Source organism: Leptopilina boulardi, unplaced genomic scaffold (assembly GCF_019393585.1).
Source record: "Leptopilina boulardi isolate dan_hultmark-lab unplaced genomic scaffold, ZJU_Lbou_2.1 LbouV2_234, whole genome shotgun sequence".
Taxonomy (NCBI): Eukaryota; Metazoa; Arthropoda; class Insecta; order Hymenoptera; family Figitidae; genus Leptopilina; species Leptopilina boulardi.
This window is the reverse complement of record NW_026137790.1, coordinates 184,151-210,637: the sequence shown is the minus strand read 5'-3', so window position 1 is coordinate 210,637 and position 26,487 is coordinate 184,151. Positions and strand designations below refer to the sequence as shown.

Genomic DNA, 26,487 nt, shown 5'->3' with positions numbered 1-26,487 from the left:
ATGGATTCAGAAATAGCCGAACAAATAGGAGCCGAAGGAAAAAATTCTGTACTGCGACTTCAAGCAGTCAAGGGGACTGAAGTAATCGAAAACAAGAGCCAATTGATTGAATTTGATATAGGAAATCCGACGGATAAACAAAGGAAAATGTATAAGATAAAAAACGCACAAACCGTAGAAAACTTGAGATTGCCATCACAAAGCCTGCAGACAAAGGACATTAACTCATATGAACACTTGAAATATTTAAATTTAAATTTTCATAACACGGTGAAACCGAAAATTTTAATTGGCAAGGATAACAGTCATCTAATTACGCCAATCGAAACAAGAATAACATGCATATATGAACCAGTAGGTTCTCTCACGCCTCTTGGATGGACCATACACGGAAATATAAAAAGAAGTCGCCCAATTAGAAGCGAAGAATATATCGCACAGATAACTCAAAATAAAATAATTGATAATGACGATACAGATACAGAAAACGACCTTCATCGAATGGTAAAAATAAATTTCAGTTTTGAGTCTATGGGAATTAAACTGATACGCCGAAAAGATAAAGACGCAGAACGAGTCGAAAACATTTTAGAAAACACCACACGAAGAATTGAAAATAAATGGGAAGCTGGTCTATTGTGGAAATACGATCATTATAAAATGCCAAGTACTAAGGAGTATGCGAAGAAAAGATTAGAAGCTATTGAACGTAAGATGGACCGGGATATTGACTACGGAAATCAATATGTCCGAGAAATGGAGAAATTAATCGAATCCAATTACGCAAAAAAGGTAGATGACACATTTAAAACGAACGATCGAACTTGGTACTTGGCCCACTTTGGAGTTACGAATCAGAACAAACCAGGAAAATTACGTCTCGTATTCGACGCTTCAGCAAAAGTGGATGGGGTGTCATTAAACGATCAGTTGATGGCTGGGCCGGATTTAGTGACCCCACTGTTAAGCGTATTGATGCGTTTTCGGATGGAAAGAATTGCATTTAAAGGAGACATCAAAGAAATGTTTTTACAAGTAAAAATTCGTGAGGAAGACCAAAATGCCCAAAGATTCTTGTGGCGAGGGTGGAACAGAGAGGAAGAACCATTCACGTACGTGATGACGTCGATGGTATTTGGAGCTGCCTCGTCTCCGCATACGGCCCAATACATAAAGAACAAAAATGCCAAAGAATTTGAAGATGAATACCCAGAAGCGGTCAAGGCCATTTTAGACAACCATTATGTGGATGACTACTTGGATAGTACAGAAGACGAAGAAAAAGCCGTTACTAAAATAAAGCAAGTGATCAAAGTACATAAAAATGGAGGTTTTGAAATAGAAAAATGGGCTTCGAACAGCAAAAAGGTATTATCTCAATTGGGAACTACATCATTGGCAACAGGATCGATTAATCTAGAAACACCAGATGTAAATATACACAGGACACTTGGTCTGATATGGGATCCTAAAACAGATACAATTACCTTCGATCTAAGCTTTAAAAGAACACCAAAGGGGATCTTGAATGGATCAGAAATACCCACGAAGCGCCAGATGTTACAACTTGTCATGTCTGTTTTTGATCCATTAGGAATGCTGAGTCCTTATCACATCAAGGCTAAAATCCTCCTTCAAAGTGTATGGAAAAGTGGAATCGATTGGGATGAAAAGCTAAAAAATCCTGAATTTAAAAAATGGAAACAGTGGATACTCGACATAGAAGAAGTTAAAAAGGCGAAAGTACCTAGATGTTACAAAACAAGACACAAAAAACCCAAGAGATTCGAACTTCACACCTTCACCGACGCAAGTGAACAAGCTTATTCTGCCGTTGTTTATTTGAGAATAATTTACCCAAATGGATCGGTAGAAGTATCCTATGTTGCCGGAAAGAGTCGAGTTTCACCATTGAAGCCAACGTCTATACCGAGGATGGAGCTACAGGGAGCTCTAATAGGTAGCAGATTGGCTGATTATGTGACACGAGAACAGGGAATCAAAATAGATCAACGCTTCTTTTGGACTGACTCTAGAAATGTGCTAGCTTGGATAAATGCAGATCCTCATAAATATCAAGCATTCGTAGCCCATCGTCTTGGTGAAATAAGTGAATTAACGAACCCAAAAGAGTGGAGATGGGTAGGTACTAAAGAGAACCCTGCGGATGCAGCTACTAGAGATCGCGGAGTGATAAAGGACCAACTATCAACATGGCTGCAGGGACCTGAGTTCCTTAAGAAAACCGACGACGAATGGCCATCACCCATGATGAAAAAGATCATCACCGAAACTAACATCGAGAAAAAGATCACCTGTCTAACAATAACGAAAATACGAAAGGAGTTGGATCTACCGGACGTTACTCGATTTTCAAAATGGCTACGACTAATTAGGAGTACCGCATGGATAATTGTAGCGACAGAAATATGGCTCCATAAGGAAAAAACAAAACCGACTGCAGATGATTTAAGACAAGCCGAAAATCTATGGATAAAAAAGGAATTATCATCGCTGTGTATCCGGGCAAAGATGGTCGTATTCGTGTGGCGGACGTACGTGCAAGTAACGGCCACGTGTTTAAAAGACCTGCTGTTAAAATCGCTGTAATACAGCCAGTACAATCGTAGTATGATTGTATAACACAATCCATACTGGGGTGGAGTATGTTAATTACGTCACAAAAGAGAGACCGGACTCGCCGGAGGGCAAATCGATGACGCGTTTATGATACTGGTGAAGACAATAACAGGTAGGAAAATTGAACTGTCCTTGAGGAAGAAGGGAAAACTGGAGAAGAGTAGTTGCAAAGAAAACGTCACCGCGTACGGATCATTTAAAAATCTTACCCGACGACATTTATTAAAAACGAATTTGTGTTTATGTTACAGTATTTTGTTCTAATATTATTATTATTGTGTAATCGTCGTTATATTAAAATTGTGTTGCCATCGTTGCTTTTGTTATAAATATAATTTACAAACATTGTGAAAATAACAATGAGTCTAAAATATACACTAATATAGAAATCCCTAAAATACAAAAATGCATAGGTAAAATAAATTCAATGTTTAAATATTATATTAAATAATTAACAATATATAAATAAAATACCCTTTTATATTATCTTAAATATCAATAAATAAAATAATAGAAATTATTTTATTTTGCAAAATTATTATAAAAAATTAATTAATTATTTTAAAAGAAAAAAGATATAAATTATTAATAAAAATCAAAGAAAAGAAATATTAAGAAATGAATTTAAATCTAGAGAAATAGAATTTCAGAAATAATAGAAAGAGACAGAAGACATTCATAGATAACACTATATAAGAATACATAAGGAAAAATAATAGTAAGAGACGAAAGATATATTTTCGAATATAAAGAAATTATTAATTTAATTCAAATTTAAAGATTTTTTATTAACAATATTAAAAATAAATATAAACTACTATTAAATTAAGTAACCATATTTTTCATTTTTTTTACATAAAATAATATAAATTATTTTATTTAATTGCTTAAAATAATAATATTAAAATAAAAATTATATGTTAAATAAAAGTAAAAATTATTTAAAAATTAATGGTAAAGGTAAAATTTTTGTCAAATTATTATTTTTTAAGATATTAAAGATTTAAAGAAATTATAGTAATAATTGAGAAATGATTGACAGCTGAACAATGGCATTGTTCCCTGTATACGTTACAACGGAATTAGAAAGAGAGAAATCGCTCTATCCTTACCAAAACAATTTAAATACTATTGGCTAAGAAAATAGGACGCCGCGAAAAATGCGATTAGAGGGAAAATTTGGCGGTAAGAAATATACAGCAAAAGTATACGAAGAAAGGTAGGAAGGGAAAACCGCGGATTGTCAAGCAATCAGCTATCAGAGTCTCTCTAACACACTTACTAAATTTAAATATACAAGGGATATAGAGAAATTTGGGGGATGAAGCGTCTTCTCGAGTTAATAAATAGAGAAGGAGACCCAAATTTGGACATTCATTCTCTGAATTTCAATCAGACACTCTACATATAACTTTATTTTATTATAATTTTTTGACAGATAGTTTGTGAAGTTTAATTGTGATTGGAATTATCTATAAAACAGTAAGTTCAAAAAGAACAAAAGAACAAGCATTTAAAATTCTTTTATTATTTAAAATATTAAATTTTTATTATTTATATTTTTTTATTATTCATATTTTTCTTTAATCTCATATAATATCTGAGAGGCTGGTTTAACAACCGTTCCAACTCAGAATTATATAAGAAATAAAATATTTTAACAAATAATAAATTTAAAGTCAATATTAGGAAAGTAGAAGAAACGAAAAAGTGAATAATCACTTTAATTCAAAACATATAATCTACAAAGTCACGCCATGGAGAAAGACTTGAGGGGTTTCTGATAACTCGGAGTACCACCTCATTATCTGGATCCTTAAGTGGTAACAAAAGCAAATCGTAAGTCTCTTGAAGATACATATATCTCAAATTCATTGCAATAGGCGATCAATTTGTTAATGTGTAAGATTCAATTGATTATGAATCCCTGTCCTCCAATCAATAGTTAATTTAGGAAATAAATAATTTATTTAAATTATTTATTTAGCAATTTTTCAGAGAAGTAAATGAGTTTTTCATTTATATTCCGTTTGACTTAGATCATTTTAATATGTTGTTAAATTAATAACATGTTGAATAAATTTGCGTTTAAGGAAAATATCTGCAAAATTAATTTACTTATAATAGATTATTTAATTTAGGGAATAGGGAATTTGACCTTGATAGCTGTTAGGAATTGTCTAGTTTCTTTTATTTTATTTAAATTTTATTTTATATTTTTTTTATAGATAAGCCTACGAGGTAATTTAGAATCTCAATTGAAACTGAATGATTTCAAGTTTTTATTACAATTAAAGGTTTTTTTCATCACAAAAAAATTTTTTTTTATAAGTTATTCAATTAAATTACACAGCCCCACAAAAAAAAGTGTCGTGCGCGGCAGACCAGACTAGTCATTTCCTATGTATTTTGACGCGCTGAACACGAATCCGAAGTCCGTTTTGCTCTATCACGTCAGGATTTTTTTCTAACCTCCAAAAACCTGTCGGATTTTGAGAGGTAGCCTATTTTTTTTAAATTGATGGATTTACATCAAACTTGGTATCTAGGGGTTTTTTGGGTCGCTGATGACGAATTTGAAGTTAGATTTTCAAAATTCAAAATGGCGGCTCCAATATGGCGGACGAATTTTGTAAAAATTGATGGATTTACTTCAAACTTTGTATCTAGGGGTTTTTTGGGTCGCTGATTACGAATCTAAAGTTAGATTTTCAAAACTAGAAATGGAAATTCTTATATACTTAAGTAAGGTATTCACGTCTTTTTATGGTAGCGCACTCTTTTGTCCTCAAAGGATCTGTGTAATGGTTTTCTTTTCAAATTGGTCCCTCCAGGTGCAATATCCCTTTTCAGCATCCAACAGTAGTCGGCCATCATATTTACATCCCATCTTCCTTGATAACGACGCTCAAATTGTTTCAGATCTTGATGGAATCGTTCTCCTTGTTCTTCACTGTAATCTCCCTCAGGGAATTGATCCCGATGCGAGTCTAAGTAATGCAACTTTATGCTCATTAAGCATCCTAACTTACCAAAGTTTTTAATCATATCACTAACTATTTGCTCCCAATTTTCACTCTTGTTATTACCCAGAAAATTTTCGACAACTGCTTTAAAACTAAGCCATGCGGCTTTCTCCTTTTTATTCATCTTGGTGATAGACTGCTCATCTTTTAACAATTTGCGAATACGTGGTCCGTCGAAAACCTCTTCTTTTAGTTTCGCATCAGAGATTTCTGGAAACTTTTGTTCCAGGTATTTGAAACAGTTTCCTTTTTTATCTAAGGCTTTCGTTTCGTTTCGTGTGTAAGGGCGGAATTTAATATTTCTATTATTCAAAGTGTATTTATTAAAATTGTTAAAATTATTATTTGTATTGTAACTTTGATATAGTAGAAAGTTTGTTATTAAAAATGTAGGCTAAATACAAAGTCTGTTAATTAAAAATGCTTGTAAAACAAAATCAGTTTGAATAAAAATTCTTCTTAACAATATTTGGATAAATAAAAATTTTACTAAATTTAATTTGGTATGGAAAAATTTGTGTTAATAAAAAATTGATTAAACAAAAATTCTGTAGCACAAATATTATATTTTATATAAAAAATTTGGTAGGGTAAATGTATTGTATTGTATATATTGTATTTATATATTGCTTCCTCGTGGAGGAAGCTTTGTAGTCCTTTCGTTTATAAAACTTTTCAAAGTGGCGGAAACAAATTTTTTTCTTTACAGAAACATGTTATATGAGATCCTGATCAATTGTCCGGATGTATGTATGTGTGTGTGTGGATCCCTTTTTTGTTTAGAAGATAACTTTAACAGGTTTTAATGGATTTAGATAAAATTTGGTAGGCTCATTTATCATATTAATATCTCAAATCTGACCAAAGGATTTTGAAAAATACTCCAAAAAAAATTTTATGGTCTTTTTTCCAAAATTTTTTTTTAATCGAAAAAATTTTTAAATAGAAAAATTTAAGGTTATATATAATAAAATCGTATTCCTTACGTTAAGACGAATCTATCGATATATATAAAGTATACATTTGAGTTAAATTTAAAGAATTAATGAAAGTTACAAAATCAAAAATTCACATTTTGGCTATAAAACTTTGTGATTTTTTAAATTGAAGTTTATATATGAAATAATTGTATTCCTTACGTCAAGACGAATCGAACGATATATATAAAGTATACATTTGAGGTAAATTTAAAGAATTAATGAAAGTTAAAAAATCAAAAATTCACATCTTGGCAATAAAATTTTTTTTCTCCACGAGGAAGCAAATTTTTTTCTGATCGTAAAGAGGAAGCAAAATGTTCATGTAATGAACATCTGAATTTACAACTTGTTATTGTATTGTGACCATTGCACTAGTTTTTGACACTTTTAGATTTCTTTTGATATTATTAAAATTTCTGAAATTACTATTACATTATATGTACATTTATAGAATTCTAAAATAATTTTACAACACTGTGCCAACTTATTCTTGATGGAAATTCAGTTGGCTCAATTGAAAATAAATTTTTATTTTTTACAATGCAAATTAAAACAATTTTTTGTTAATTGTTAGTATAATTATAATCAAATTAATAATATATATATATTAGATTTGATAAAAAAGAAATTATAATTAAATATAGTGCGTTAATATATTTATTTTTTGATAAAAGATGTGGTCACAAATGGTACTTCTACCTTATAAGACATATGAATAATAAGCAAATCTAAGGAGAAATTTGCAAATAAAATAAATTTTATAAATTAAAGTAGAATTTAATGAAAATAAATGTGAATTACTTACGTTAAACCAAATTTCATATTGTTTTTGTTACATAAATGCCCGTCTATCAAATAAGCAGTCCTATTTGGTCGAATATTCAGTATTTGTACTCGTCGATGACTGAACAAATGTTTAAATATATATTTGTAATATATTATATATGACAAAAAAAATGTTTTTTTGAAGTAATTTTAAATAAGAGTAGAAGTATGAATTTCAAATTATTATTGAACGAATTAATTAATTTAATCAAATTATTATTAGATATATTTTCTTATATATATCCATTCTCAAAGAAGGTTGCACGAGGAGAGATGGAATTTCGGCATGAAAGATATATGTACATACATAGATGGTTGACCCCTTAACTGCTGATGACGACAATTTTGTGCGTCAAATCTTCGTCATCGCAGTTAAGGGGTTAAAGGCATGTTAAGGATCATGCATTCTTCTGAAATTTGCCACTTTATGTCTAGCACTTGTTTGTCTACAATAGAATGTATAGATAATATTATTCCGTGTTTTTATAAGGCACGTTTGTACGTTGTGTTGTATACACGTACAAAATCAAATTCTTCAAAAAATTTGAATACAAATAACAGATATTTTTGTCTGTTTAATTTTAAAATCTGATGAAATTATAAAAAGACAAATAACTTAATACACTTAAAAAGTTTTAAATATGTTAATATTATTGTATATTATTAGTATTTTTAAATTAAAAAAAAATTTACTAATTGAATTGAATTATTTTTATTAAATAATAAATAAAAAATATAATATTAGAATCATATATTTATTAAATCTTAATTATTAATCTTTAGTATTTTGAAGTAACAACTTTTGAAAGGTACTGTCGTTACGAGAAAATACCTACTGAAGGAAAAACCCTAATATAAACACTTCATCACTTTAACAATAGGTATACGATACAGTAATAAACACCTGTCTAATAATACTTTTAGGGAGATTTAAAAGGCAAAATTAAAGAAAATCCAAATATGGAATCGATTTTTTTTCAATTACGTATAGGTGATTTTAAGTACGTTTTTTCGAATTATTTTTTTAATTAAACAGTTGAAATTCTATAACAAAAAATAAAAGTATAGAAAATTCCGTTAGAGTTAAAGCACTGTATTTATTAGTTCAAAAAAATTGTAAGCCAAAATTCCTAAAAATTAATATTTCAACTCTTATTTATAATTACTTTTAATATTGTTCAAGATATTATAATCTTAAAAAAAATCACTCTGTGTCGTAGAACACGAAAGTCACAGATAAATTTTTTTATTTCTAGCACGAGACAATCAGCAGAAAACTTTTTGCGAGAGAGTGTAACGATATTCTCTATCCCTCTCTACGAATTTCCTATATTCCCGTCGAACATGTGCTCAACGGAAAATTCCATAGAGAAGACGCTACAAAAATGGCGTTGATTGCACATTTTTTCGATTTATAAATTCCACGCTTCGAATTTATAAAAAGACCCACGGTGATCCGTTTAGAGTTTCCTCCTCAGCGCCAGGTAAAAGATTACCCGGATCCCCGTTGACCGTTTCGAAGTGTGAACTCTACCCAGGCTAGCTCGACTTACCGCGAGTTCACACATTACACTAAGCGAAACATTTATTTTATTCTCAGGACGTGAGTTACACACACAGGTGAGAGAGAACGACACACTACACTGAATTTAATAAATAAAACACTGCAATTAAAATAATTTTCATATAAATTATTTCTGAATTTATTAAATAACTTCAATTTTTCTTCGAGAAATCCACACTACTAGGCGGTGAGATCAGCCGGCGAGAACAGGTTGGCGTCCATTTTCCATGCCATGCGGTCGGACAATATTTTCCTGTTTTCTCTCGGTTTTTTCCGTGCGAGTTCAGAACAAAGATGCCCAGTGACAGGAAGAACTGCTCACTAACCTTTTATTTTATTTAATATCTTCCGATATTCCATAATTGCGGTTATACCGGTAAAAACAATCAAGCGAGATAAATGATAAGTACTTTCGTATATTACTGGGTGAGTAGCCAAACTCGAACTGATTTCAGGGTGGCCGTTTTTTTCACCAAAAAAAATTCCCGGTCATTTCCCGGTCATTTCCCGGTCATGAATTATTTTTCCCGGTCATAAAGAAAAATTCCCAAAAAAATTATTCTATAAATTTATTGAATATTGACTCTTTATTAAACATAAAACATATAAATACGTAATATACATTTAAAAAAAAACGTTTTATCACGTTTATCACATTTTGTTTCTTACTTAATGTTTATAATAAACACATACTATATATTTTTTTAATAAAATAAACTTTTTCGTAGATATTTGTATCTCTTTTCAATTAAACTAGAAGTTAACTTTTAAAAACTACATTTTTAATATCACATTCAATATTTTAACATCTTAATACTTTGAGTTTTAAAATAAACATATATATATATATTTTAAATTAAAGATACGTTCAGATACGTATTCAGTTAAAAATCAGGTTTGGTTATTTAATTGTTTAAGTTCTAAATCAATGTCTTCTGCACACTTGCGAGCATTTTCTAAGATCAAAGCTTTTTTTTCTTTCAACAATTTTTGAATTAAATAAAATACTTTTTAATAAAAAATTTCAAAATTCCCGGTCAAGGTAAAATTTCCCTGTCATTTCCCGGTTTTTCCAGGTCAAAACAAATTCCCTGTCATTTCCCGGTTTTCCCGGTCCACTGGCCACCCTGGATTTGCAACAGCAGGGTCGCCTGACCCAGTGACCTGCGCAATGCGTGTGGCCCCTGAGGGTTGACATCCTCGGTATACTTCCGTGTCAGATCACAATCAATATCGGATGTGATTATTAATTATGTGAATAATTAATAATATAAGTTCCAAAAATGTGAAGATCTTCCTCATTGAAATCTTCTTTCTCACCCGACTGATCAAGTTTTATAAAATAACAAAAATCATAATCTGAGCAAATGTGGATTTCACTATTTATTGAGAAATATAATATGGCTCTTTTTCAGTGATAATTTGTACATGTTTTCTTTTACAAATTATTATAAACAAAGTACATAAAGTAAGATTTATATATAAAAAATACAATAATTATCTTTTACACAATAATAACCAATAAAGAAAGATATAAAGGTTGAGTCCGGGTTTGGCTATTATTTTTCTTACTCTCTAATATTTTCTGTAAGCAATTATGACATCTGTTGGTACAATTAAAAATTAATTTCTTACCTCTGAAAGTAGATTAATTTTTAGATTGAAGGACTTTCTAGATTAGTTTATTCTTTTATTCATCATTTTCCTCTCACTCTTATGTTAATCAAGTGATTTAATTGTCATTGTACATTTAAATGTTCATTTTATATGTTTTACATTAAATGTGAGATACTATTACAATTTTAATTTACTTTTGGAAAGAGGTTAAAATAAATAATTTATTAGGTATGTATTAAATAAAGCACAAATCGCAATTAATTTTCCAATGTGAAGACAATGACGCATATTGTTCTTTTCTCAAAGTGAATCCTTCATTAAACTTTTTTTCAGTCTCAAAAATTTGAAACATGCAAGCAAATTTTGTATTTTCAAAGAAAACATTTGGAACAATTACAAATACAGCGTAGCGTATTGCAGGGAGAATGCGGTGTAAGTAATTATTATTTTTTTATTACACTGTGTCTATGTCCTCTGTGACAAAAAATATGTGAGTAGGGTAAAGCGGATCACTAAATAGTAGTTACAGATTATTTCATCCGTCTGAAATTTTTATTTATTTATTTAATTTCAAAAATTAAGAGCTCAATTTATCCGTAATAAAAGATAAAAAAGTATAGGTTAATAAATTTCATCTCAAATTTTAATAATTTATTTAATTAATGTTAATTTAAAATTAATAACAATTTGCAGTTATTACGTCTGCAGTCAGGGTAAAAAAGGCACTTGTCGTGGCAGAGGTGTTCTTAAAAATGAAACCTTTACTGAACTTCACCCACATGCGCACCAGCCCAATATTTCAAAATTAAAAGAAGATGCATTCAAGCGCGAATTGCATCAAGCCGTAGTATCCAATGAAACTGAAAATTTGAGAAAAATTTATGATTCTTTTTGTTTAAAGTAAGTACACATATATAATAAAACTCTTAATTTTATTCATTTCCTAAGAAAAAACAAAATTGTAATTTAGTTTTTAAAGCACAACACTTTCAATTTAATATTACATACGTGATTAAGATGATATTTCCATTTGTTCACTTTTGTAGATACATATCTTACGTTTAAAATAATTATTTATTTAATTACTTTTATTTAAAATATTGTCTCAAAGTAAGGTCAAAATAATAGTGTGATTAGTATCGTCTCAATTCTGGAATTTAAATTACGTACTTTATTTCTAATGTGTGAAATTTTTATTTAAATAAAAAAATGTATTTTCGCAAAGTGATATCACATGTTTTGTTTATGTTGAATTCAATCAATTTGTTATTTCAGTAAAATTATGATTTCTAGTAAGTAGTATCAAAAAATATGTTTTTGAATCGCACGTATGATTTAAAATTTTTACTTTTTATTCACATAAGAGACAATAATTTCCTGCTTAAAGGAAATTTTTTTTTCCCAATAAAATGTTTATGTCAGCTGCAATATATTAACAATTTTATGCTTATTTTGTCTTTATTTTAAAACATTTTTTAATAGAAAATCTAAATATAACTTTATCACCTTTATTCAGAAAATATTTATCTTTTATTTGATAAAAAAAAATCTTATGCTTATACTTTCGCATTTTTATTTGTTACATTCAGTCATCAAGATGAATCGGTTACTGTAACTTTTTCTTCAATTGAGAATACCATGTTTAAATGGCGTCAGAAAATTCTTCCCCATTAGTTGCTTCACTTTCTTCCTATGTGATAGTAATTAATTCAAATAATTGGAAGCACTTAATGAATTATAAAGGAGGAATAATGCATATTTCACTTGTAGTTGCTGACGATTTGTCTCACAATGTACTTTTCATTAATCCAAATTTTGTTCGCTAAGCAGCAATAAATGGATGTTTTTATTTAGATGCGACATTTAAGCTTGTACCAAAATCAATTGGCGCAAGTCAGTTTTTAACAATATCATCGAGAAGATTTAATAACGTGAGTAATCCAATTAATACTAATTTTTTCAGGGTGTCTAGTAATCTGGAGAATGCGGGAATTTTTCAGTAATTTAGAATATAAAAAAAACATGAATTTGGAAAAAGATTTAGAAATGACTAAAGAGTTCACAGAATTTATTAAAATAATTCAGTTGTAAGTTTGAGAAAATCTATAAATAAATCTGGAGAGAAAAAAAGATTTTTAAAAAATGAAATTTATGTTATTATTTTATCAACCTTAGAGCAACTAAAATACTTTAAAAATTGTGAGAATTATGAATCTTTTAATGAAAAAATTAGTTTGAGATACGAAAATTTGTCAGGAATTTGAAAAAATAAGAATTCACTAGACACCATTGATTTTTTTATTTGCAAAATAAAACTTAATACAATATATGCGATAATAGGTAATAATTAAAAATATTTATTGCGTTAAATAATGAAAGAGTTTAAAAATTAAAAAAACTTTTCCAGACTATTCCCTGCATTTGGGCTTTGATGGAGAAGAAGAGTGCGGCTGCGTACAGATCAATTTTTTTATCTATTAAAAGGCTGATTCCAGAATTTATTATTGAGGAAGCTCTCATAGGTTTTGAAAATGGTCTAAAAAGAGCTTTGCTACAAGTATTTCCAAACATAATTCTACATGGATGCTTTTTCCATTATAAGCAAGTAAGTAGGAAAAGTTATGAATGTTTTAATAATTTTTATTAATTCATTCATTTTCTTCTTTTTAATACAAGATTATTAGTAAATAAATTTAATATATTTTTGTTGTGTTTAATGAAAATTGAGAATGTTTTACATTATTATTTCTAATAATTAATTAAATGATTTAAAGGATTTAGGAAAAGATATTATTATCATTGTTAGAGTGTCTATCGAACGAGAAAACCGCGAATTAATCGGGAATTTAGTTTCACTTGTAAAAACCAAAATATTTTCAAAAAAATTCAGTAATTTCTAAAAAGCTTCGCGAATTCTCTAAGAGATATACAAAATTTCAGTTTTAATCTTTTTTTATTTGTTTGTTTTTAATTATCAATATTAATTTTCATGATATATTTTAAACCAGTCCAAAGAATTAAAAAAAAGCTTGGAGCAACTCTAATGATTTAAAAAATTTAGCAAAATAAAAAGATTTTTAAACTCATTAATATGTTAGCAATATAGTTAATAATGCATTAAATGACAAATATGGAAAAAAATTTTTTTAAATCCAGATATTTATTTGAAATTTGAATAGAGACCCTACATTATTTGCTTATGCGAATTAATTTTTTTTACAATTGGTTATATAAAATATATTTATAAAACTAATTTTTTTTCTAAAATTATAGAATAATAATCTTTGTATTCATTCCTTCATTCATTCACATTTTCTTAGTACTTGAATTTTCTCATTATTATTAGATTATATATACATATATATTTTTACTTTGATAATTAGGGTTCTCGAAGGTTTCTGCCGGAAATTTGTTTTGTCAAAACAGCTTTCGGTTGAGGCTTCGTAGGATGGTCGATGACCTTTTAAATACTGTCCTGAAAGGTGAAGTTGTGTCTCCCACTTTACCAGCCCGGTTCGAACAATCACCATTTGTGGTTATATGTACTGGAGAATAAAAAGCAAGAAGAAAGTTTTTGGTGCCAGCACCTTTGGGTTAAATCGGTTTAAAACACATCATGTAGGTTTATTGAATTGAACTAAAATTATAAAACTTTTCAATATTAACATTTATTATTATTGGAGCAATATATGAGAACTTAACATAGGCCCGAGTTGGTAGAGTGGGGGTATAACACTTCTCCTCAATGGAGTGAAACGGCTACTGCTGATGTAAGATAAACATAGAGCAACCATCTACCGTTGCAACAACATTGTAGTAGTGTCGCTAAAAAAAGCTTCTAATAGTATCAGGTAACTTAAGTTGATTATTATATAGTTTATAATATTTTTCTGCAATTTGTCAATCAATAACTTACTGCATGTGTTGAATCTTCTTATATTATATTTGTCTTTTTAATTTTTCTATTGGGCCCAAAAAATATATTCCTATTTTTGTATAGTATTAATAATTATATATGTATTTTGAAGATAAAACATTGATTATTGAATAATTTTTTTATGCATAAAATATGGATATTGCATAATATTGGTATAGAAGATATTTGTTTCTTTTAGTTGTCTTAAATGTTTCATATAAAAAATACTTCAATCCATTTAGTTTTTTTGGTATTGGATAACATTGGCATTAAAGATATTACGATTTTGAGGATAAAGAAACTTACTTGTTTATTCTTTATTATTTAAAAAAAATAATAATAATGTGGTGTTATAAATAAAATTATAAATATTTTTAGTAAATTTAACCTGAAGATGATGACGAACCAAGTCATCGAAACGTCGTTTCTTGTTTTGTGACAATAAACAATATTAATAACATACAATTTTTATGTTATTTTATTCCTTCCAAGGATCGAATTTTTCTCAACTTTTTTTTAAAGAAAGATATTGTTTAACATTAGTATTGAATATATTTTGATAATGCAACAAAAATATTGATTGTTTGATAATAGTGGAAGCTGGCTTTTGGAAAAATTTGTTGGTATTGGATAATTTTGGCATTAAAGATATTTTCATTTTAAGGATAAAAAATGATATTGGATAACATTAGTATTGAATATATTTCGATACTGAAAAAAAAATATTGACTGTTTGATAATAGAGGATGCTGGCTTTTGGAAATGTATTTAAATAGATAGAAAGAGGTTTGAATATTGTTTTAAGGGTTAAAGTTGTTTTATGGGTTAAATAATAGTTTGTGAGTTGAATATTGATTTGAATATTAATAAAAATTGCAGAGGCAAATAAGTTAAATAATAATCATTATAGAAAAGAATATAATATGGAAAAAGAATAAACAACGCTAATTCACGTTCATATAAGACTATCATTGTTGTATTCGTTAGCTGAATTATAGTTAATGAAATATTTTATAGGTGAAACACATGTAACTAAATTTTTTAAAGCAATAAACTAAAATAAACGATTTGTTTTGAAAATTGGCTTTATCGGCAGTTTAAAAGTTGAAGAAGGATACCATGTCGAACATAAAAGAGTATTTTATTTTAAGTAATAAAGATTTTAAAATTATTGAAAATGTAAATGAAATGTTAAATGATATGCATATGTATAAATTTCAAGAATTATTAAAAAATGATTCAAATTCTTTTTTCATTATGCAAAGTACTTTGTATTTACAAATGCTTGATTTAATTGTTCCAATTAGAGAAAGAGATAAACATATTCAAATAGTTTTTAGCGGTAATAACAATTCTGGTTATTGGATTTGTGTTTATTACGATGGAGTAAGACTTTATATTTTTGATAGCCTTAATGCAGGGTGTTTGAATATTCATCAAATAGAATATTTAATTAGATTGTTCCCTTTTAAACCAACAGAATTTTTCGTAGATGTTGATCAACAACCGATTGGTACAGTTAAGTGTGAAGTATAATGCAATAGCATTTGCAACATCTGTATTGGTTAACAGTGTAAATTAAAAGATTAATTTATGAAAATGATAATAATATAATAAGCAAGCATTTGATATCATTTTTTGAAAAATATTAATTAAATCATTTTCCGGCAGTTAGAATGTCTAATATTAGGATTTCGATTTGTAGAGAATGATTGGAATTGTCTTTTCATAAATCGAGCTAAAGAACTTCAAAATGGTGAACTAAACCTTTCATATTTTTTAAAGACTTTTCCCAGTAAAAATGACAACAGAGTTCTGTCTACTGAAATTTAGAATGAAAAGAAAATACCCAAAGAAAAAAATTTGTCTTGTAAGATGAAGAAATTATCAACAGAAATTGAAGAGAGATTTACATGTTGATGTAAATTCAGTATACTACAGAAAATAATAAGAAAATAATTTCTAGTCTTATTGTTAGGGAAAATTTTGATTCCATGACATATCCTACAATGTTTCCTTATGGTGATCCTGGATGGACTGTTAACCTTAAGCATACTCAAGGTACTTGTAATTTTATTCATTTACAATTTTATATGTATCGTCTTTCATAGAGAAGAAAAAAGCGTGGATTGCCACATGTGCGTTTAACTACATGTTTACGTACACAAATTTGCGATTCAGAAACTTTAAATAAAATGATATGTGCTGAAATCACAGACGAAATAAAGAATCCAGAACTTTTTAACATTGTGAAGCGATTTTAAGTTAATAGGCCTTGTGGTAAACAAAATAGGAATTCACCCTGCATGGATCCTGAGACGGGTCATTTAAATGTATTGCTGATAATTCGATGATCGTAGCATATATTCTTTATTTGAGTACAAAATTTAAAGGTCATATTGACTGTGCAATAATAGGTATAATATTATTATAACACCATAATGTTGAAATAGTAATAAAGTAACGATTACAAAAATAATATTGTTATGTATGAATTTCGTAACTTCTTATTAATAAATTATTAACATTATTAATAATTCATTAATACAATACTTGAAAAAGAGGACACATTATGCAACACAAACAAATAACACTTTATAAACATTATAAGAAATGCCTTTAGAATCTCTTAGAGATGTCCAAATAACTATATATTAAATATTAACTTTCAATTAATAACCTAAATTTTAAAGAAGACCTATTTAAAATTCATGATAAAATTGAGAAACTAAGTGAACTAATTTAATTCAAGAAACAAAGGATGGCGCAATAAACATTGCTGCATCCAAGGTATGTCCATTCAAACTGAACTGGAACACTACCCCAATATTGCAAGGTTGCAATAAAAAAAACATTGACAAGAATAAATTTGTTAAATAAAATATTCTTTTCCCCACCAAAAGTCAACTTAATAAAATCAGTTGACACACGAAGATCGAGGTCTTCCAAGTGTGGTCTCCGAGTGAGACAGGTGGAACAACCCCTTAGACCAGGGTTGTTTAGAGAGTTGTGAGTTGTGGGAGAGAAGAGTGAGCTCAGTGTAGAGCTTGGAGTTTTTTTGAGAGTTTTAAGTTGGAGTTTGAGTCTCTAAGTGAGAGACTCTTTGAAATACACCTCTAGTTTTGAGGTTGTTTCCATTTGGAGTTTTATTGAGTTTTATCTGAGTTTTGATTTTTTGAGTTGAGATTATTTAAAGTATTTATTTTTGAGTTGAGATTTTTGACAAGAAGAGTATTTAGTATTGAATTGTGATTTGATTTAAGAATATTGAGTTTTACAAAGAATTGATAATTGAAGTAGTTGAATAAAGAGAATCTGATTTTTTGAGTTTGATTTAAAGAGTATATAAATGAGTTTCTTTTGAGATCACTTAGTTTTGAAATTAAGATTGAAAATAAACAGTAATTGAGTTTATGTTTTCTATTGAGTTTTGAGAGTTGTTTACCATAATTGATTGAGATAAAGAGAATATTAAATAACTGTAATAAATTGGAGAATTGAAATAACGTTTGAATTGAGACACGAGGAATTCCAAAGGTAAATATACGTAAGAGTTCCCGTGAACAAACGGGTTAAAAAATTCAAAAATTCCCGCGAGCAACAGCGCCATCTCGTGACAACGGTATCTCCAGATACCAGTAAGCCTACATAACCAATGTTAAAAAAAATTCAGTGAAAGTTACGGACATTGAATTATTATATTTAAGAAATAAAAAATTGTCTGGTAATCAAACAAAGACAAATTCGATAATAATTATTTATTATTTTACTGTATGTTTATTTTATGGTGAAAATTAGGGTAAAAGTGATAAATACTAAATTGGTTTACATGGAGTACATGTAAATTAATATACACATATACTTACTGCTGAAAGCCCAAATGGTAGACTTAATTCCACATTTTGTTTTTAAAGTTTTATGATACGATTCAATCATTTGAACGATTATTTGTACGATAAATCAGCATAAACACGCTGAAAATTTGAGGAGTTACTTTCGAGAACCATTGCTTTTCAAAATATTGAAAGAACGATTGACAGACTAGTTTTACGTATCGAGATGAAGAATCACGAATTTCTTCATACGTAATTCCAATTAGATTCGCAGGTAAAAGAGCCAATGACATTAGTAGTGCCAATATATGTCGAGCTTCTTTATTTCGCCGCAAAATATTTTTTAATCCATGTTGTAGAGCATTAATAAATAGCGCCTAAAAATAAATTAAAAACTTAGTATTTATTTATCACATGCACATTTGTAAACTATATTACTTATTTTTAAATAATGATATGAAATTAACAATAAAATATACAATTTTCGTAAAGCAAATTATTATTTAACTAGCTAAAAGAAACGCGCGTAAACGCGCGCGGTATCTATACTTTTTTATGAAAAATTAAAAATTTATTTTTATTTGACGGACACTTATTGGAATTTTGATCTCACAAAAATAATAATATTTGTTAAAGATGAATTTTGAATATTAGAAAATTATTCAATATCAATCAAAGATTGATATTTTCTAAAACTCTAAAAGACTTTGGTACTTTAACACACGTTGCCCTTCGGACAAATTATATTGTAATAGGTAGTGGATCCCTTCCTTACCTCACTATTATTCAGTGAGTTGGTTGAGATCCCATATTAATCAGAACAATTGGTTAGGAATATTTTAAATAAAAGATCAAACAAATATTTAATTAATTGTATATAAATATATATTGTGTAACCCCTCATTTGCATGTCTTTTTAAAATTTAACCCTTTTGGTCGCCTACCCCCCCTTATTTGCATATGTCTTCCCTATGTATAAACATATACGGTCCCAAAAATTCAAAAATCATAATTAGATGACTCAAAAGTGAATGGTGCGCGGCAGATGAGCGCGTACGGTCACCGGGCCCGTTGGTAATCCATGCGTCAAGTGGGAATGGAGTTCAGTGGTGGGATGTTGTGAATGGTGGGGACTACATGTACCTCAGGCGATTCCCGTGGCAAGGAAAGTCATTCTGTTCCAGCTTCCAGAATCAGCAGCATCAGACCTCCAACACTAGCCATATATCTACAGCAATCCTCTTCAGAGGTCTCATTCCAGTACAAAACTTTGTTGAAGAAGCAGTACCAAGAGCATCAGCGTAAGTTAATCTTAGTCTTATATTCTTATACATAAATTATATCAAATTAATCATAATCCTTTTTTCTGTTTTAGATTCAAGAATATCAAGTCAATCTTCCTAAAAGAGACAAACATTCATTTGCATTGCCAAATTTTATAGCAGCGTTGTAAGTTTACTCAAAATAAATATATTTGCATACATTTCTCTTAATATTCATCAAATTGATTATAATTCTATTTCTGTTTCAGATATACTAAAGTAGCAGACTACTTCCTTTCCAAATTGTTCCAAATTCTTTTGATTGGTTTTTCAGATTTTTTAAGTTATTTTCAACATTTTTTTACCGTTCTTTTCAGTGTTATTTTCAGCGTTCTTTTCAGATTTTTTCAGCTTTTTCCTCATTTAATCAGAATTTACAAAAAAATGGCTAACCGTAGAAATATCGAAACCCAAGTAGCACGATATATCAATCAGATGTCACGGTGATATCACCGGGGAATGTCACACTGACATCAGGGAAATGTCTGCCTTACGGTGACATCGAGGTGATATCATGGTGACATCAAGGTGATATCACAGTCATATCACCGTGATATCATGTTGATATTTTACAGGGACTTAAAATTTTTAAAAAATTATTATTTTTTTTTATTATTTTTATTATTATTTTTTAAATTATTAAAAATTTTAAGTCCCTGTAAAATATCAACATGATATCACGGTGATATCACAATGATATCACCGTGATATGACTGTGATATCACCTTGATGTCACCATGATATCACCTCGATGTCACCGTGTGATATCACTGTAAGGCGGACATTTTGACATTTTCCTGATGTCACGGTGACATTCCCCTGTGATATCACCGTGTCATCTGGTTAATATATCGTGCTACTTGGGAACATCCAAACCATACACCTCTATTGATAGTTTCAATGAGATTTGTGAAGCCTCAGACTATTTCATTGATGCTGACAATGTAGAGTTATGCTCTAGAAAATCCGGTGACGATTGACTCATTAGTGCGTTTCAGTGGCATCACAAGTCTAGACAAAATTATGCAATTTTAATTAAATTTTTTAAAAAATGTAGCTTCTCAGTTCCTCAAAAACATAGGATCTTAACGTTATTACATCATATAAATTACTTGAAATGCCACTTTGATTCGCTAATGAAACACGGTGCAGGACTTAATCAAACAAATGAAAAAAGTAAATGGGCTCTAACTGATTCGGCTTTTAATAATCGATTACAAACTGGTACAGTCATTAATTTAAGTCACTTAGATGTTAATAAATTTTTAGATGATGCCTTTGTTCCTTTTGAAAATCACATTAAAACTTGCTTAGACACGTTCGGTCCGTTGAAAGTATATGGGCAAATCCACAGAACCGGACAATTTTTACTTATCAAGATGAAAATTTTCCAAATAGCAAGCACACCTTTTATTTATGGTTTACTTTCTTTAAAATATATTTGAAATATGTGCAAAACATTTTGAATAATAAAATATGATAAAATACAAATAATTAATTTTTTAATTATCAAAAATAAATTATTTATATTTTATCATATTTTAATATATATTTAATTTATTAGCATTTAATTTTTTATTTCTGTAAATTAAATTGTTTACTTACTAATTTTGATATTAACTATTTTAACCAACAAACTGACATTATTGACATCGATTTTGATATAACTTTGAAAATAAAACAAATGAAAGGATAATTCATTTTTCACGATTAACTAGTTAAATTTCGATAAATTTTTTTTTATTTTTAATTTTTAGACGTTATAAATTGAAAATATAATTTGGCGTTTGCATACAAGAATTATAATAATGTCTTTATATAATCACACATGTTTTCAACTCATCATATTTTATCCTGTAGTTGTGCTACTGAAAAAAGGCTAAGTTGAAAATGGTTCACGCTTAAACATAGAGTGATAATTATTGGAATATTCTCTTTAATTCTGATTGCACTCTATTCTATGATACATACATTTGTTCGTCTGTTCACAAGCAATAAGCTCCAATTTGAACAATTCAAATCGAATAATCGCCGCAAAAGATATTTACAAAAATGTATAGACATTTCATTATTATAAAATAATGAGTAACGCTAGTTTCAACGACTATCATTTCTTTTTATTTAAGAGCACATATTTTTAATTACTTTCAAAACATTCTTCAATAAGTAAACTATAATTCACCACAGTTTGGAATTGTTCGCATCTATGCCGAACAAGTTATACCTATAAGAATTAAAATTTATACCTGGAGTAACACCGTAAATTTCATTTTTTAAGTTACTTAATTCGATTTTATTTTTTATAAAAGACTAGAAGGTTCACATTTATTCAATTTTCTTATTTCAATAGGTTCTTAGAGATATTACAAAATGGTTGAAGTATGAAAATAATTAATATAATACTTCTAAAATAGAAAAATATGTGAGTAACATGAAATCGGCCGGTTCTGTGGATTTGCCCATATACAGTATTCAATGCAAAATATAAAAAACTTTTACCTGACGGTACTACAGAATTCGATATAAAATATTTCATTAATAAGTCAGAGTCAATTTTCCCTTCAACTGAGTTACGCGATTGGTATAATGATTATGTAAAGCAGAAAACACTTAAAGAAATTGAAGATTTTCAAGATAAGGAATCAAACTGTATTCAATCCATAGATTAGATGTCAATATTAACAAATACAATCCTTTGCGTGTTGGTTCTTTTATTGATCTACCGCCATCTATTAAAGCTAAACGTGCCTGTGTTAATGTCAGAAATGAAGAGGATAATGAATGCTTCATGTGGACAATATTATCGGCATTGTATGAAGCTTCGTCAAATCCATCTCGTTTGCAAAACTATGAAAATATTCAACATTATTTAAATTTTACAAATATTAAATTCCCCGTAACACTCAATGACGTTGCAAGATTCGAAGTGCTTAACAATATTTCAGTAAATGTTTATTGTCTTGTAAAACGAATGGGGAAATTCACCGTCTCGCCAATACACCTAACCTCGCAGAAACGATCCAAACATGTTAATCTTCTACGTGTTGATGATCACTACATTGATGAGGATGATGATAAAGAAGATTCCTCAATTTCCAACAAATATCACAATAAATAAATCTTTATCGCGTCTAATAAATAACCAAGTCTCAACAGATGGGCATGCGTTATTTATTTGCGATCGTTGTCTTCACTATTTCAGAAGTAACGATAAACTTACCGAGCACGTTGAGGATTGCCAGAAAAAGAATAACACCAAAATCATCTTACCGAAATTCGGATCTAATAGCATTCAATTCAAGAACTTTAGTAATGAAGAAAAAGTACCATTCATCATATATGCAAATTGCGAGAGTCTACTAGTTCCAGGGGAGAATTCTTCATCTATGGGATGTCGCACAGAAGTAGTTCAACAACATCAACTTCTCAGCTTAGGATTCTATTTAAAGAGTTATGATGACTCTTTAAATGAATACAGGGCATCACCCAGGAATGAAGAAGATCCGGCGAGATGGTTTGCAAAAGAGTTGAAAAAGTTGGCGGAAGAAATTGAACCTACATTTATGGTAAATATTGCAATGGATACTCTAAATGCAGATCAAATAGCCGCATTTAAAGTAGCTTATATGCGCCACATTTGTATGAAAACTATCAAGCATGAAGAAGTAAAAGTTAGAGATCATTGTCATCTAACTGGGGTGTATCGAGGTGCAGCCCATAAAGATTGTAATGTCAATTATCAAGATTCTAGAATAGTTCTTGTAGTCTTCCATAATTTAAGTGGTTATTATGCACATTTTATTATTAAAGCAATCGCGAATGAGTTTGAAGGTAAAGTTGACGTTCTTCCCATTAATAAGGAAAAATATATTAGTTTTACAAAAGATGTCACTTGTCTCATTAAATTTAGATTCATTGATTCATTTAGATTTACGTTATCATCTTTAGACAAATTAGCATCTTATTTGAATGAATATAAAATTGTTAAATCAAACTTTTCAACCTATAGTGATGATAAAGTTCATTTGTTAACCCGAAAAGGAGTTTTTCCTTACGAGTATCTCAACTCTAAGGAAAAACTCGAAGAAACTCAGTTACTCCATAAAGAACATTTTTATAGTACATTGAATGATTCAAATATATCAGATCAAGAATATTTACACACTCAGCAAGTATGGTCAGAATTCAATTGTAAAAATCTTAGTGATTATGTTTATTTATATATGAAAACTGACATCTTGCTGCTTGCTGATGTATTTGAAAATTTCCGTGAACAATGCTTAAAAGCATACGGGTTAGATCCTGCACACTATTACACGACACCTGGTTTTACTTGGGATGCTATGTTAAAATATACAAATGTAAAACTAGAACTTCTCACTGACATTGATATGATAATGTTTATTGAACGTGGTATAAGAGGCGGCATAAGTAAAAGGACAAATCGTTATGCCAAAGCAAATAATCAATATATGAAAGAGCACAATGTCAATGAGGAGACTTCTTACATTGTATTGACGCTAATAATCTGTATGGTTGGGCCATGGTACAGTCTCTTCCCTATGGAGATTTCAAGTGGGTTTTAAAATTTGACAATAACTTTAATTTTAACGTTGCAGATGATGCAACTATAGGTTATATTTTGGAAGTTGATTTAGATTATCCTACATAACTACATAATATGCATAATGATTTCCTATTTTGTCCTGAACACTTGAAACCACCAGGGTCAAAGCAAGAAAAGCTTCTAACTATTCACAAATGTCTCTATTCGTATTTTGATATGATTTTGCAGATTTTTTGAGAATATACTCGCAAGCCGGGCGACCAAGAGAACTTATTCTTTTGAACACGAGTTTATTGTACTGTTAGACTTGAAAGATTTTACAATTATCAAAATAGCAAAGTATTGACTTATTATTTGACGTGAAGTGCGATCTTAGAACCGGAGAACTGACAACGCCCCATGCTAATTGCAGGGTTTTTATTCTAGCACAATCCACCTTCAGTGGGAGAAAATGAGCAGAGATCACGTCCTGATCGAATTATAATTTTAGAATCACGAAGACAATTTCTTGGATCTAATAGATATAGGTCGCTGGTCGGCATATGCATCTACAGTCTTTTCTATAGGGGTATTGTATTGCAACGCGAGACGAAAGCTACCCTGTGGTCACGTAGCATAAGCTTATGTGCTTGCGCCTCGCGATGCAATATATGAGTCATATATTGACTTCAGTTGCGGATGTTACAATTTTCTATTGGTAATGGTGTGAAAATCATATCAAGTGGCATAGTATAGCTGTAAGAAGACTAAACATTTAGGTCTCTTACTACTAAGAGTATTATTAAATGTACATGCGACTTGATATGATGTAAACACATCGGTAGATATTAGCCTATGCATCTGCATAAGACTCATCGTGAGAAAGGAATTGAACAAATAATCCTTTATTTCAAACTAAAATGCTTCCAAAACGACTTGTAGTAAACATGATTGCTTGCAAATATTAACAGAAGAAATGGGTGAGAACAATGAATTTTCTTATATACACCCTCCTTCTACTAATATTTGATAATTTATATTATTTTATGTATATACGTGTTCTTTATACTTTTAAGGAAAGATTTTTGTTACGGGATGTAACACTTGCTAACTCGCACTTTATCACCAACTTTGAATTTTGCTTTCTTAGATAAAATTTTCCTTTGTTTGGATATGCGTTTTAACAGTCTCTTTTCATCTTCTCTGCTGACATCCTTAGGTTTCATTCCGATAGTGCGATGTTTATTATTATTGTACTTTTTAACAAGAGATGGTAAAATGTCTTCCCATTTGTAATTTCCTTGTAAGTTGAACTGTGGCCACATCATATTTTTTAATGTGCGGTTAAGTCTTTCAATAATTGAAACTTTTAAATTACTATAAGTTAAATACAGTTTAATTTTATATAATTTCATTAAATATAAAATTATAAAATTCTTTCCCTTTATCAGTATGCAATTTTTTAGGAACACGTCCATTCACAAGAATAGATTCCATAGCTTCAGAAACATCTTTTCCAGTCTTACTTTTTACAGGAATAGCCCATGCATACTTAGAAAATATATCTATAACTGTAAACATATATTTGAAACCTTTATTAACTTTAGAATAAGGTATCATTTCAACTAAATCTGCTTGCCAAGTTTCATCAATTCCAAGCATTTCTACTTTTCGACGTGGATAATTTCTCCGAGCTTGCCTATGTAACTCTGTCACAACTGTTAACTTTTGATAATTCTTGTTGAAGGATTTTTAACAAAAAAAAAGTATTCTTAATAGAACAATATTCAATATAATAATGGTCTTAATTTTACAAGTTCACTCTTAATATATAATTTGAGCTTCCCGTAATTCTTCAATTATTGACATAATTTCATTGTTATGACTTAAATTGCCTGCCTGTTGTGATGCGACAAGTAAGTGTAAACGATCAACAATCTCGTTTGGATCCTAGTCTATTGGGATATGATTCTTTCTTCACCGGCATAAATTGTGGTAATTGAGTTTTTCTCTTCAAAAAAGAATCTCCAGATTTGAGCAATAACATTGTTTTGCAATAACATTATTATATTTGAAAGTCTTATTACTACGAATAGGTTTATTTGGGCTATAGTTCTTTCTATATGCATTCGTACTACGCAGGATTTCTTTATAGTTTACGAAATCATTAGCATTTGTTAACCTCTGATCAGGTTTTTGACAGAATATGAGTTCTAAT

The 26,487-nt window shown here is 29.3% G+C and overlaps 1 protein-coding gene across 1 annotated transcript; it reads left to right on the top strand.

Annotated features, from left to right (window-relative positions):
• On the top strand, positions 1 to 22,841 carry LOC127280291 (uncharacterized). The gene is made up of 4 exons (XM_051303197.1): positions 1 to 2,565; positions 13,060 to 13,257; positions 19,777 to 19,850; positions 22,388 to 22,841. The coding sequence occupies exons 1-4, from the start codon at positions 1 to 3 to the stop codon at positions 22,839 to 22,841; spliced, it is 3,291 nt and encodes a 1,096-aa protein (XP_051159154.1).
• The last annotated feature ends 3,646 nt before the right edge of the window (positions 22,842 to 26,487 follow it).

Bases quoted from the DNA above. Each gene is read 5' to 3' on its own strand.
- LOC127280291 (XM_051303197.1), top strand. From the start codon at position 1: ATGGATTCAGAAATAGCCGAACAAATAGGAGCCGAAGGAAAAAATTCT. The intron at 13,258-19,776 runs GTAAGTAGGAAA...TTTCTGTTTTAG, and splicing joins GCTTTTTCCATTATAAGCAA to ATTCAAGAATATCAAGTCAA. The intron at 19,851-22,387 runs GTAAGTTTACTC...TTCAATCCATAG, and splicing joins CCAAATTTTATAGCAGCGTT to ATTAGATGTCAATATTAACA.